The sequence below is a fragment of the Mastomys coucha genome, unplaced genomic scaffold (assembly GCF_008632895.1).
Source record: "Mastomys coucha isolate ucsf_1 unplaced genomic scaffold, UCSF_Mcou_1 pScaffold4, whole genome shotgun sequence".
In the NCBI taxonomy this organism is placed as follows: domain Eukaryota; kingdom Metazoa; phylum Chordata; class Mammalia; order Rodentia; family Muridae; genus Mastomys; species Mastomys coucha.
In genome coordinates, this window is record NW_022196910.1 from 15,722,217 (window position 1) to 15,734,360 (window position 12,144).

At 40.6% G+C, this 12,144-nt stretch overlaps 1 protein-coding gene across 3 annotated transcripts in view; it reads left to right on the forward strand.

Moving 5' to 3' along the window:
* Window positions 1-12,144, forward strand: part of Washc3 (WASH complex subunit 3) — a 41,467-nt gene that overhangs the window by 2,066 nt on the left and 27,257 nt on the right. For all 3 annotated transcript variants that reach the window (XM_031349447.1, XM_031349449.1, XM_031349446.1), the window contains exon 3: window positions 11,082-11,147. In XM_031349447.1, coding sequence (XP_031205307.1) covers window positions 11,082-11,147 — 66 coding nt within the window. The remainder of the gene's footprint in view (window positions 1-11,081; window positions 11,148-12,144) is intronic.

Sequence of the window (12,144 nt, forward strand, 5' to 3'; positions counted from 1 at the left end):
AAAAAAAAAAATTAAGATTTACTTATTTTATTTTATGAGTGTTTTGATCACATGTATGTCTGGTGTCTATGGAAGTCAGAAGAAGGCTGAAGACTTCCTAGAACTATAGTTATGGACAATTCTGAACCACTGTGTGCTTGCAGGCCATCAATCCTGGGTCCTTTGCCCATGTGCTCTCAGCTGCCGCGTGTCCATATTTTTCTGACACCGTTGCTTCTCTAACTAGGATAAGGAACCCACTGAGTACAGGATTTTTTTACCTTTCCAGTCTTATATGATCCTTTTTACTATAGATTAGAGTTTATAGAGACTGTGGATTTCTAGCAGAAGAAAGCAGATCTTCATTTCCTAGAGTTGCGCAGCCGTCCTTATTGAGGTAAATAAAGCTAGCAAATAAAGGAAGGAAAGCAGTTTGCTGTAAGCTGCTCTGGTGTAAGGTTAACCTCTTGTCTTTGTTGTCCCCCCAAGTTTCCACTGTCTGGGGAGTGGGTGCTGCTTATTGTTGACCAGGATCACCTCACCGAGCTTATAATGCAGCAGAGCCTTCGGTGCCACACTTTCTCCTCAGCTCCTACACTCCCGATGTTCCTCACAGTTGGTTCTTATCCCCTAGTGTTTCCCCCGGAACTCCAGAGAAATGTGTGTTGGATAAAAAACTCAGATCACACAAAGTTAGCCTACTGCCTTCTGCTCTTCTTCATTTGTTTATTTTGACAAGTAAAAATTGCAAAGTCTTTATGATGTAAAACGTGCCCACTACAGAATATCTAAATCCCATGCGGGCTGCCTCACATACTTTACTGTGTGTGGAAAGAATGAAAATTGTCTCTTCATTCTGGAGAGTGTACTTTACTGTTAGCTACAGTCACTGTAGTGTACGGTGAACCCAGTGAACTTTCTCTCCTTGAGATTCTGTGCCTTTGAGCAACACCTTCCAGTGCCCTTTACCTCTCCCATCCCACCTCTGATCACTGGTATTTTACTCTGTTTTTGAGTTCGAACTTGGTTTTATTTTTTAAAAAAATAAGCTAAAATTACATCCTTTTCCTCTTTTCCTGACCTCCCTCCATCTCCTCCCATACCCCCACCCAACAACACCTTGCTCTCTCTCAACTTGGCTAGAGCCAAGAGTGATTTTATATATACATATACAGTATATATAATGCATCTATTATATACATGTATTATATGTGTATGTGTGTATATATATATATTATATGTACATGTATACATTATATATACATGTTTGTATACATAAATATATAGACAAAGATATATATGCATACACACATATGGAAGCTAGATGGTACAGTGTTTGTCTTTTTGTGCCTGTTTAGTTTACTTCTTCGTGTCCTCGGAGTTCATCCATGCCATCTCTGGTGACAGATTTCCTTTCCTAAGGATGGAGTTGTCCCTCATGTATATGTATGGCATTCTGTCTGTCCAGTCACTGTCCGTAGACACTTTGTTGATTCCGTATCCTGGCGGGGGGTAATGCTGCAGTGACCAGAAACGTGCAGCTGCCACGTTCACACAGTGATGCCACTTCCTTTGACTGCATGCATAACCAGAAGGAGACCATTAATCTTAAGTAGTAACACTTCCCTTTGTCCTTTTAGGACTTACCTTCAATACTGGTTTTCCAAAACAGCTACATTAACTTACATTCCTACCAACAGCATAAACTGCCTCTGCTCCACATTAAGTCTTGTGTGTTTTTAATCTAGTAACCTTAATCTTCTAACAGATGTGATAGTGAGCTCTCATTATGTTTTAATCTGTACTTTTTTCTTTATAATAAGTGATGCTAAAGATTTTCCCCCACATATCCATTTAATTTCTGTTTCTTCCATTGGCAATTATCTGTTCAGGTCCTCTGTCCATTACTTAAGATGGATTATCTGGTTTTTTACTGAGTTGTGGTTCATTACAGATTTGGCTATCACCATGCTATTAGATAGTTTGTAAACATCCCCCATTCCATAGGGGGTCTTCACCCCTGCCATAGAGGGTCTCTCACACTGCCATAGGGGGTCTCTCACCCCTGCCATAGGGGGTCTCACCCCCGCCATAGGGGGTCTTTACCCTGCCATAGGGAGTCTCTCACCCCACCATAGGGAGTCTCTCACCCCCGCCATAGGGGGTCTCTCACCCTGCCATAGGGGGTCTCTCACCCCCGCCATAGGGAGTCTCTCACCCTGCCATAGGGGGTCTTTCACCCCCGCCATAGGGAGTCTCTCACCCTGCCATAGGGGGTCTTCACCCTGCCATAGGGGGTCTCTCACCCCCGCCATAGGGAGTCTCTCACCCCCCGCCATAGGGAGTCTCTCACCCTGCCATAGGGGGTCTCACCCCTGCCATAGGGGGTCTCTCACCCTGCCATGGGAGGTCTTCACCCCTGCCATAGGGGGTCTCTCACCCCACCATAGGGGGTCTCTCACCCCACCATAGGGGGTCTCTCACCCTGCCATGGGAGGTCTTCACCCCTGCCATAGGGGGTCTCTCACCCTGCCATAGGGGGTCTCACCCCTGAGGACAGTTCCATTCTACACAGAACCTTTTTTGCTTCAAGCGCATTTGCTAGTTCTGCTTTTGCTACTTGGACATACAAGGTCATTTCCAGAAAAATCTTTGTCCATAGTGCTGCCCAAAGCTTTCCTTCTGTGTTTTCCTTTTCTGGTGGTTTTATGGTTTCAGGCCTTACATGTGAGTGTTCTACCCATATTGAGTTGGGTTTTGTGCATGGTGTGTGATAGCCTCTGATTTGTATTCTTTGGCTTGTGTATATCCCACACCATTTATTGGAGAAACTGTCCCCTTTTGTGCACGTGCGTTTTCTCGGCATGTCTGAAAATCAGCAGACCATAAATGTTTGGGTTTATTTTGGGTATCCTATTCTGTTCCACAGCCTGTTTTTATCAGTACCATACTGTTTTGGTCTGTATAGCTTTGCCATCAGTTTTTAAAGTCAGGTAAACTTCTATGATAGCAGAACTTACAGTCACAGGAACAAGCAAAAAAAAATTTTAAATGGGTCACTAGGAGCTGTAGTGACTAGAACCATTCCCATTTCTACCCCTTGGTTCCTGGACTCATGAATCCTAGCTATGGAAGAAACTGTACTAAGTATTAGACACTGATTCAAAGCATATACTACCTTCTAGAGGAGCCTGCCCCAGCCCTCCAGTTGGCTACCACCTCATCGGTGCTGTCTCTGTTTTCAAAAGGCCATTCCACCCTTCTCTCGGGTCAGTTGCTTCAGGATAGTAGAGACCGAAGTAAGACCAGTTCCATGAGCATGGACCCACAGTTATACATTTCTGGCTATGATGTGAGTTCCTGGGTTGGCAGGATGCTGTGTGAAACACTGTGATGGTGGATAAGGAATTTCTGAGTCCACAGTGGTAGTTTGACAGAGACATTACTTGCAGGAAAAGCAAATTTATGACCAGAAGAAGTATCTATTCCAGTAAGGACAAGGCATTGAACTTTCCAGGAAGAAAGAAGCCCAGTGTAGTAAGCCTTCCACCAGGTGGCTGGCTGGTTACCCAGGGGAATGGTGCCTCTTGGGGGCTCGCTCTTGGTCTCTGGCACTCAGCAGCCATTGTAGCCAGGTCAGCCTCCGTGAGCAAGTCCCTGTTGGTGAGCCCTGTATAACCTCCATCTCTGCTTGGTCATGTGATGCTTCCAGCTATGTTTCTTTTGCTTAGATTACTGTTGATATTTGAGTCTGTATGGTGTGTGTGTGTGTGTGTGTGTGTGTGTGTGTGTGTGCGTGTGCATTCCTATATGAAATTTTACAGTATCTACTTTTGTGAAAAATACTGAAATTTGGATAGAGATTATGTTTCGCCTATAAACCATTTTTAGGTCATTTGTACATTTTAGCAATATTTTGCAAACCCATGAACATAGGATGTCTTTGCATTTATTTATGTCTGATTTCTCTCACCAACGTTTTATAGCATTTGGTATACAGATCTCACATTCTTGGTTCTGCATTGAGCTTGGATTCAATGAGATGGACTTACTAAGAAGCTTATGAGGTGGGCCTTGGATGTGGATCTGTGGGGAGGACCTAGAGTCTGGCTGGTCTCTAAGAAGACATCTTAAACGCCAAGTCTACAGAGACTGACTTGGAATTGTAGCTGGCCTTGAGCCTGAGTTTGCAAAGTCAGGATGTGCACCTGGCTACACGTAAACCCTCTGAGATGTGTTGGAAGCCTGAATCTGAGGGGTAGGCCTGATCCATTCTGTATAATCTGATGGTTGTATCTTCATGGGTCTTCTAAGAGCCTTAGTTTGTGAGGACATGAGGATCTGCTTAGGTTTTGCCTGGATTCTGAATCTATGTGGCTAGTTTGGTACTATACCAGGTACAGCACCTACATCCACAAGCTTGGTCTAGAGTACAGGATAATGGATGCTGGGCTGATCCTATGGACTACATGTTTAGAGGGCTGGAACTTGGAGTTGTGGAAACGATCCAGGGACTGCATATATTGGCCTGAATCATAGGTCTGGGAAGGTTGTCCTGGGCTGAGTCCATCAGAGCCTGAAGCCTGAAGCCAGACTGGATAGTAAGACTGTAGGGAATGACCCCACTGTGTTCACGAATATCAATCTGGTAACTTAGAGTCAGAGGCATAAACCTGGAGCTGGGATAGGCCTCAAGCCTAGGTTGTGTAGTCTGCCTGGCTTTGGGCTGAGTTAGAATGTAGGGCAGACCTGAACCCTGCATTCCCAAAGGCTAGCTTAAAGGGTGAGTCTGGGGCATCATGGCCCTATTGTGGGTGGAGACAGAGTCTACAAGGAGTAGCCTGACCCTTGGGCTGTCTTGGGTCTTGGGTTGATCTGGAGGTTTAGACCAGTAGGGTTGACCTGACATTGGACCAGGCATGAATTCTGAGATTCTGAAATCTGACCAGATAATGAATGGTACCAGGTATCTGGGGCCACCAGGGATTTTCCAGTGCTAGATCTTTGTGGGGTGGTCCCTGTGATGAGTTCTGAGGCAAAGGGTGGTTCTCACTCTCCTGTCTTTTCCCTAAGTAGAGTTGTTTCCTCCCCATGATGGGATTTGGTGAGAGGACTTGGGGTTTGGTGAGAGGTGAGCACAGTAGTGTGAAGTTGTCCACATCATACACACATTGCATCTCTCTCTCTCTCTCTCTCTCTCTCTCTCTCTCTCTCTCTCTCTCTCTCTCTTTCTCTCTCTCTCTCTCTCTCTCTCACACACACACACACACACACACACACACACACACACTGCTCTTGTGAAAGTATCTTTGTGTGTGGTTCTTTGAGTAAATCAATGCCTTTGCTTGTACACGGGTACTGGAAAGTCCTAGGTCACCATCTTCGTGGTTTCCAGCCTTTCTGTTTTATGTTTGATAATGGACTGTATGATTGATTATTTACAATTGATATTTGAGTAGTTTTTATACTTTTTTTGGTTGTAAGCTATATGCAGTAAGTGATACTCACTAGCTGAATTAGATGTGTTCAGTCATCACAGCCCTTCCTTTAGGACAGGTCCAGGCATCTGTCTTTGGCATGTCCACAAACTAAGATATGGGGGTTGGTTTTCAGTCTGTTCCATCCACATGTATTTGAGTCTCTGGCTTTGAAGCTAGCTGTGTGATGCAGTGTAACTGGCTGAGAGAAGCACAGAGCCCAAGGAACCAAACTGAGATTCCAACTCTTATCCAACTGAAGAAACTAAAACTTTCTATATTGTAGTTCTGTTGTTCTGTATCTACTAAATGTAGTATCTTTGTGGATATGATAACATCTGAAGATATTATATATGTATCTGAACATTGCTTTCTGAATTATTTTTAATCTGTTAGTAGCCCCTGGGAAGCCTGTTGTCCTTGTTTGGCAAGCCTTAACAGAAACCAAGATGACCACTTTCATAGAAGAAAAAAAAAAATGAGCATCAGCTATTGCTTTTTTAAATTAGGAGTGAGCTGCAGGGAAAAAGACCCCACCCCCTCACACCACCACCCTGTTCTGATCTAAATCAGGCATTAATGTAACACTGCAGCCTCAGCCAGGATTAAATTTGAAACAAACTGAGCCTTCTTCATCTGTTATTCTGTTTCTTAGAATTCTCTGATAAAGAGAAGAGTATAGGACTCTTTTTTGTATTTTTTTGTAAAGAACTCAACCTTATTAAAACTCTGGGCATACTAGGCTACTTTGTAAATAATTCTTCTTTGCCTGCTGAGACCAGAGGCCAGAGAAGGGAAAGAAGTTGAATCAGATCCAAGTTACAAAGTTTTTAGGGTCATCTCCTCTTCCTTCACAAATCCTCAGTAAACATTTTTGTTCTGTCCCAGTCAGCAGAACTGTATGATGGTCCACTGTAGCTGGTCTTTGCTACTTTGTAGATTTTACTTTTTCCCACCCTTTATCCCCTATCCCACTCCCTCACCTCAGTTCACCCCCATCACTAGATAGGAGAGAAAGAAGGATAGAGGGGAGAGAGATAGAGAGTTTTGAATCTAACTCCATTCTTGTTTCTCCTTTGAACACAACTACTAACAAACCATAACCAATCATCCTGAACTAACACCAACCACCTACTCCTGAGTCTCTGGGCTCTAGCATTTATATACCCTCTGAATTCCAAACATCACACAATCACAGAAACTATCTGCAACTGGCAAAGCCATGCCTCTGTTGGAGCATGAGGCAAATCATAGTCAGCTGCTGCAGACAGTCTGAACCAGCCCCATATCCCCACACCTGGGATTAAAATGAAAACATATTCTTATAATATTTCTGTGTTTTTGAAGAAACCAAAATTCCAGAATTGTCACTGCAGTTCACCACTCGGCAGGCAGGGCCATCTCGAGTTCTTAGTGCAGTAAAATCTCTGCAGACTCTGTTTAACCATGAATTACAGAGTCAGCAACCCCATATAAACAAGGCATGGATGTTTTATCTTGACTCAGATTTGTTACACACAGCACTGGATTTCGAATCATTTCTAATCTTTTTCTTCTAAAAAAATCTTTAAATACAAGCAAAGGTGTTGAGACTTCTCATCTAACAAGTTTATAGTGTTTATCTCTCATAGCCAAGTTTTAGGCCCACATTGAACTTAACTTTCAAACAAATGATGTCTTTCTTAAACCCACTTTTGTTTTTTGCCACATCTTTATACTGGGGAGGCATAAGAGTTATATGCAGATTAATAAAGACATTGGTTGATTCCCTTGCTGGCTTCTAGGACACTGAACACAGCTGAGTACCCTGAGATCTACTTTAAAACACTGTTCTAGAGATGTATCTAGAGATACATGCTCTGGATTTTATAATCACAAATTTATGTCATCCTATTATTCACAGTGATATTGATTAGCCTTCTCTAGGGCTGGTTTGAGAATCTCAGATGTTCAGTTTCAGGATTTTCTATTCTGTATTACTTGTGAGATTCATTTCTTAACACACAGCACTCCTCACATGAGTTTTTAAGTCAATAGCTAGACTTTTGGAGGGGTTTCTAGAACTTCAATGTAGCATAAAACTGCTAGGTTTTTCTTTTTTCTTTTTAGTTTCTTTCTTGAAATTACATTTACATTGATTTACCTAGCTTTAATATAAGTAGTAGTAGCCATTAAAATACTCATCCCTACAATGATAATGTATTTATAAGGGCATTTAGATAAAAGATTATAAACTGATCCGTATTGATGATGCTATCAGTCTTTCATGTCATGCAAGGGTCAATCACCTCACCCTCTGAGGCTTTGAGAGTAATGAAGTGAGCTCCAAGTGAAGGAACGGTGGTACCTGAACAGTCCAACAGGACGCGGAAAGAGAAATTACTGCTCTCAAGTGATTGACAGTCTAGTCAGGAGGTAGATTTCCAAGCAAAGGAAATCTTCACCTCTTAATTGCTAAGCTCTGTGTTTCTATTTTCAGCCTGCCCTTTGTGAATCCCAACTCAGTACTCGGTGACAAGTTAGTTTTATATTCTAATCATGAGAGTAATTAGTGCTGATTAGAAAAATAATTCCAGGTGAAGGGCATCCGCTTTAGGAAGTGTTCCAAGATTGGAAGCTCCTGGTTTCCGATCTGTATGGCCCGAGCTTGCTGAGAGGCTGGTCAATTGTTTACTGACTCTGGGTGATGAGCAATAGTCTCCCGCCCCCAGATTTACCACCATGTCCTAGCAAATGTCTCTAGCTCTGGGTTTGAAGTGTTTTGGTCTGGGTTATTTTATTAATATGAAATCTCACTTTTTCTTTTTCTCCTTAAAATTAGCAAAATAATCCCTACTTCATAGAGCTGGTGTGAGGATTTCAATAACATGTTGCAGATACAGTATGTCATACAGAAGTACTCAGACATTTATGATATTAAATGTTTGAAAGTGTATATTTTAAGGGCATATATTAAGACCTAAAACTTAAATTTGGGGCCCTGGAGTGATAGCTCAGATGATAAAATGCTTGCCCTGAAAGCAGAAGGGCTTGAACTTGATTTCTCATAGCCCAAATAAAAGTCAAGCAGGAAGGTGACTTACAACCTGTGTCGGAGGACAGGGACAGGATTTCCTAGATTTGCTCGCTAGCCAGTCTAATTGAATTGGTAAGCTCCAGGTATGGGGAGATACTCTGTCTCAAAACCTAAAGTAGAGATCAGTTAAGGAAGATGCCAGTGCTGACCTCTGGCCTCCACATAGACACACATATGTGTGCACTCTCACACTCACACAAACAAGTATATGCACATACATGGATAGAGTGTTAAATTGTGAACACATTTTCCTTTTTATATTCATTTTACTCAAACAAATATGCTCATTTTTCACAAATGGAAGTTATCATTTTGTGAATTAATTTGTTGTATGATTTCTTCTCTAGCAAATTATAAGACTTATTAAATTTGCCAAAATTGAATTTTCATGACTTTCAGAAATGTGCCTGTAATTTGGATAGCATGACATGTTTTATAACTTGGATTTATGTTTGCATAACCACTTATTGTGAACAAATTTCAAGGTTAAACTTAGCATTGATGCCATTAAAACTAAGTTTTATCCAAGGGATTGAGGCCTGTAGTCTGAGCACCAGGAAGACTGAGCGAAGAGTGCTAAGAATTTTAGGCTAGCCTGGACTGTACTGAAAGTGCTAAGAAATTGAGTTTAGCCTGGGCTGTGCTGAAAGTTTGAAGGCAACTTGAACTTTCACAGTGTGACCCTTTCTCAAAAACTGAGACCAAAACCACAGCTTAGCTTGTGAGCCTTTAATTTCCAGACGGCATCCTTGGAGATGCTAGACAATCATGTTAAAAATCAGTGCTCTGAGGCTAGAGAGAGAGCCCAGTGGTCCCAGGCTTGGGTTCTAGCACCCATACAGCGTAATTCACAACTGTCTTTAACTCCAGCTCTAGGAGATATGACACCCTCTTCTGGCTTCCAATTAGTACCTGCATTCATGTGCACACACAGACACACATAATTTAAAATAAACTTTAACAAAAAAGTAAATAAAAATAGGTGCTCTGTATTTGTGCACCTTGCATCAGGTATGAGAAAGGTCTGAGCTAGTGTGCTAAAATGGAGCATATAAATTAGATCATCTTGAAGTTCTGTCTCACCATTTACCAGTCTTGCTGATCTAAGTTATCAAAACAACTGCTATCTATACCCAGGAGCAGTTTCTTCTTATGCCATGTCCTCATATGTTGTTGCTTCTCCATTCACTAGGGCTTTCATTGTCATTCCAAGTGTAAAGATGGGCATTATACATCTTCACCCCAGCTTGCAAAGACAGAAGACACAAAATACAATAATAGCTAAAATAAAAAGAACATAGCTTTAATTTAATTTCAGATGACAGATTCAAGTAGAGTAAAATAGCCTGTCTTCCCTGCTGTTTGTGTGGCTCGAGTAGGAAGCTTCCCTGTGCCCAAGTTTAAGACCTGCATAGGCAACATTAACAGATCCTGTCTTAAACAACGAAGTATCCTGTGAAGAAGCCCTAAGTGCCAACCAGTGGTCAGCATTTTACTCCTCACTGTGGGCAAAATAACCTTAGAACATCAAAGTTCTGCTTTCATTAAGGAGTTTTATATTATCCCAGGCAGCAAACAGAACACTGCCACTGAGCCATAAAGTAGACTGGCCAACCCTCTTGGAGTGCATGACTAAATATGATATTGTGTACAGTCAAGGTATTCAATAAGTGTGTTTATGGATTGCACATTATTATGCTAACTTTTCTTTGTGAAAGTATGTGTGTGTGTTGGTGAATAATTATATGCGTCATGTATATGTACACACATGGGGTCCAGAGGTTGACTGTTTTCCTCCATCACCCTCCACTGTGCCTGCCTGGCTTTTCTATGGGTGCTGAGGTGCACGTTCCCATCCTCAGACTCGAATGGCAAGTGCTTCCTCACCCCCACACCCAAACCTTCTCCCTAGGACCAGATGGACAACAATGGAACTGTAGAAAGTAATTAGGGCATGATGTGTCTTGATGTGGTATGTGTTAGATTTTGATAGTAGATGTTTCATTTTGCCTCTGTAGAACTCTTATTCTCTTTAAATTCTTTCTGAGATGAATTGTTCACCTTCCCTTTCATGCCCCCATTCCCCTTTTCAGATTTGAGAAGTTTGAATTTGGACTAAACTATACTTGCTTATTTGCCTAAATAATGTCTACAGGCAGATCCTATGTAAGCCTATCTCTGACTAATTCTTATTCTTTCTCTTGTTTTCCATGGGAAAAAAAAAGATTCATTTGCAAATAATTATTAAGCTGCTGTTACATTTCAGGTCCTGTTCTTGGTAGGCCTGGGTTGAGTTTGTATTTTGCTTTATTGGCTTATTGCTGTGATAATGAATTTAAGAAAGCTGAGAGTTTAACATTTCTATTAGTGAATATATAAAAACTGTATGGCATATTCCAGTACGATAGAGTTCACATTCCACTCTTGTGAAGACATAGTGCATGAGAAATACTTAAATCATGTAGTTTCTAGTTTTCAGATCTGCCCTTCATTGTTCTCTTTCAACATTTTAATCAAACACTTTATTCTTATGTCTCTAACCCTTCTAGAAACTGGCAGACCTTTCTCTCCGGATTCAGCAAATTGAAACAACTCTCAATATTTTAGATGCGAAGGTTTGTATTTCTAAATACAGGATAAATGAGTACCATCTTTCTCAGTCATACTTAAAATGTGTTTGGGGTGAAATCAATCTAACCCAGTATCTATTTAGTGATACACTGTTGCACATTTAAAACAACATAATTGCAAGGCAATGAATGGTGTTCATTATAAACATTAACTTAGTCATTTCAAATGAACTCCTGGTTTCAGATTTCTTTGATTATGCCACTTAAAAGTACAATATAAACAACATGGTTACAAATTAAGCTGTTATGTGGGTTGCATTATTTAATGGGAACTCAAAATTATTTTTAATGGTTATAATTTAGTAATAGTAGCAGAATAATGTAATAAGTGGAATAAAACTTAAATGTTTCCAGAGCAAGATTTATTGACACTATCTTATATTTTCATTTGTATCCATTTTGAAAGTTATGAAAGTATGAAAGATTATCAGTTTGAAATCACAAATTACACAGAAGCTAGATACTGTAGTCTGAGGAGATAATCCCAGTACTTGAGAGGCTGAGGCAGGAGGATAATGAGTTTGACACCAGTTTGATCCATATAGAGAGGGAGACTATTTCTAAATAAATAAATAAATAAATAAATAAAATTTTTAAAAATGAAAGAAACAAAACAACAAACAAAAGATCCCATGTTACCCGGAAAAAATAATTTTTATTTAAAGCTTAGATATTTTGATAAATAACTGACACATTCAATTTTAACTTGGTTTAATTTGTAATGCTATACACATTCTTCCTGTTTATGAGGTAGAGGATTTAATTCTACGGTATTTTTGTAACTTTTATCTTCTCCTCCCTGATACCCCATAAAAGTGTACTGTGGCCATGTTTTCAAAAGGGAATTTAGCTTTTTTAATTGATCAAAATATTTACTATTTGAGTGGAAAATTTTATGTTCACATTAAAATAAGGAAATGAAGATAAGTATGTATACTTTCTCTGCCCTCTATGGACTTCAGCAAGTGTGTCTGTTGCCTTA